The sequence below is a fragment of the Lipophrys pholis genome, assembly GCF_963383615.2.
Source record: "Lipophrys pholis genome assembly, chromosome: 22".
In the NCBI taxonomy this organism is placed as follows: Eukaryota; Metazoa; Chordata; class Actinopteri; order Blenniiformes; family Blenniidae; genus Lipophrys; species Lipophrys pholis.
In genome coordinates this window covers 20,906,471-20,908,043 of record NC_137644.1, presented here as the reverse complement: position 1 = coordinate 20,908,043, position 1,573 = coordinate 20,906,471, and the positions used below count along the sequence as shown (strand labels likewise).

At 54.7% G+C, this 1,573-nt stretch overlaps 1 protein-coding gene across 1 annotated transcript in view; it reads left to right on the top strand.

Moving 5' to 3' along the window:
- Window positions 1-1,099: 1,099 nt before the first annotated feature.
- Window positions 1,100-1,573, top strand: part of LOC308126908 (uncharacterized protein) — a gene marked incomplete at its 5' end in the record, with an annotated part of 6,714 nt that continues 6,240 nt past the window's right edge. Inside the window, one exon of the mRNA XM_080491600.1 lies at window positions 1,100-1,564. Coding sequence (XP_080347726.1) covers window positions 1,100-1,564 — 465 coding nt within the window. The remainder of the gene's footprint in view (window positions 1,565-1,573) is intronic.

The window sequence follows — 1,573 nt, the reverse complement described above, 5'->3', positions numbered from 1 at the left end:
AACTGTGGGTGTAGTAGCTGTGGATGTAGTAACTGTGGGTGTAGTAACTGTGGGTGTAGTAACTGTGGGTGTAGTAGCTGTGGGTGTAGTAACTGTGGGTGTAGTAGCTGTGGATGTAGTAACTGTGGGTGTAGTAACTGTGGGTGTAGTAACTGTGGGTGTAGTAGCTGTGGGTGTAGTAACTGTGGGTGTAATAACTGTGGGTGTAGTAACTGTGGGTGTAATAACTGTGGGTGTAGTAACTGTGGGTGTAGTAACTGTGGGTGTAGTAGCTGTGGATGTAGTAACTGTGGGTGTAGTAACTGTGGGTGTAGTAGCTGTGGATGTAGTAACTGTGGGTGTAGTAACTGTGGGTGTAGTAACTGTGGGTGTAGTAGCTGTGGGTGTAGTAACTGTGGGTGTAATAACTGTGGGTGTAGTAACTGTGGGTGTAGTAACTGTGGATGTAGTAGCTGTGGGTGTAGTAGCTGTGGATGTAGTAGCTGTGGGTGTAGTAGCTGTGGATGTAGTAACTGTGGGTGTAGTAGCTGTGGGTGTAGTAACTGTGGGTGTAGTAGCTGTGGGTGTAGTAACTGTGGGTGTAGTAGCTGTGGATGTAGTAGCTGTGGGTGTAGTAGCTGTGGGTGTAGTAACTGTGGGTGTAATAACTGTGGGTGTAGTAACTGTGGGTGTAGTAACTGTGGATGTAGTAGCTGTGGGTGTAGTAGCTGTGGATGTAGTAGCTGTGGGTGTAGTAGCTGTGGGTGTAGTAACTGTGGGTGTAGTAACTGTGGGTGTAGTAGCTGTGGGTGTAGTAGCTGTGGGCGTACATACAGGTCCACTTCACCTCATCTCTCTGTTGACGCCCCCTGCTGGACGACCACCAGCGTTGACAGCGACTCTGAGGCTGTGAGAAGCAGAGCAGCAGCGACTCGTCTCCTATTAGAAGTTTCTCTCTCGGCGTCACAAAGAAGCTTTTGTCTGACCGACGTTAACCAAACGAGCTGAACTGGAGTCACGAGGAGGGAGGGTGGAGGAGGAGCTCCACTCTCCACCCTCCTGCCTCCAGCCTCCAGCCTCCAGCCTCCAGGTCAGAAGGTGGAGGACGTTCCTACTGGACATGGAGGGCTGGCAGGGTCTGCTGCTTCTGCTGCTGCTGACGCTCAGGGTTTGTTCTAGAGACGTGATGGAGGACGATGGAGACGTGATGGAGGACGATGGAGACGTGATGGAGGACAATGGAGACGTCTTCCTCACCAGCTTCCTGAGAAAAGTCTTCCAGAGGCTGCAGGAGAGACGCCAGCCGGTGGTGGAGTCTGGGAGAACCTCCCCCAGGGAGCCGGGAGGCCCGGGGGAGCTCGGCCAGGACGGACCGGCCCGGCGGGACCCGGATCAGAGCCCTGGACCGCTGGTGCTGACCAAAGGCGGTCAGGTCAGGGGGGTCACCCTGGACCAGGCCCATGTTTTCTACGGGCTTCGCTATGCAGACCCTCCCGTCGGTGCTTATCGCTGGAAACCCCCCAGACCGGTGAGCCCCTGGTCCGGGGTCTACGACGGCTCCTTCCCCAGAGCGGCGTGCATGCAGGTCTGCAGC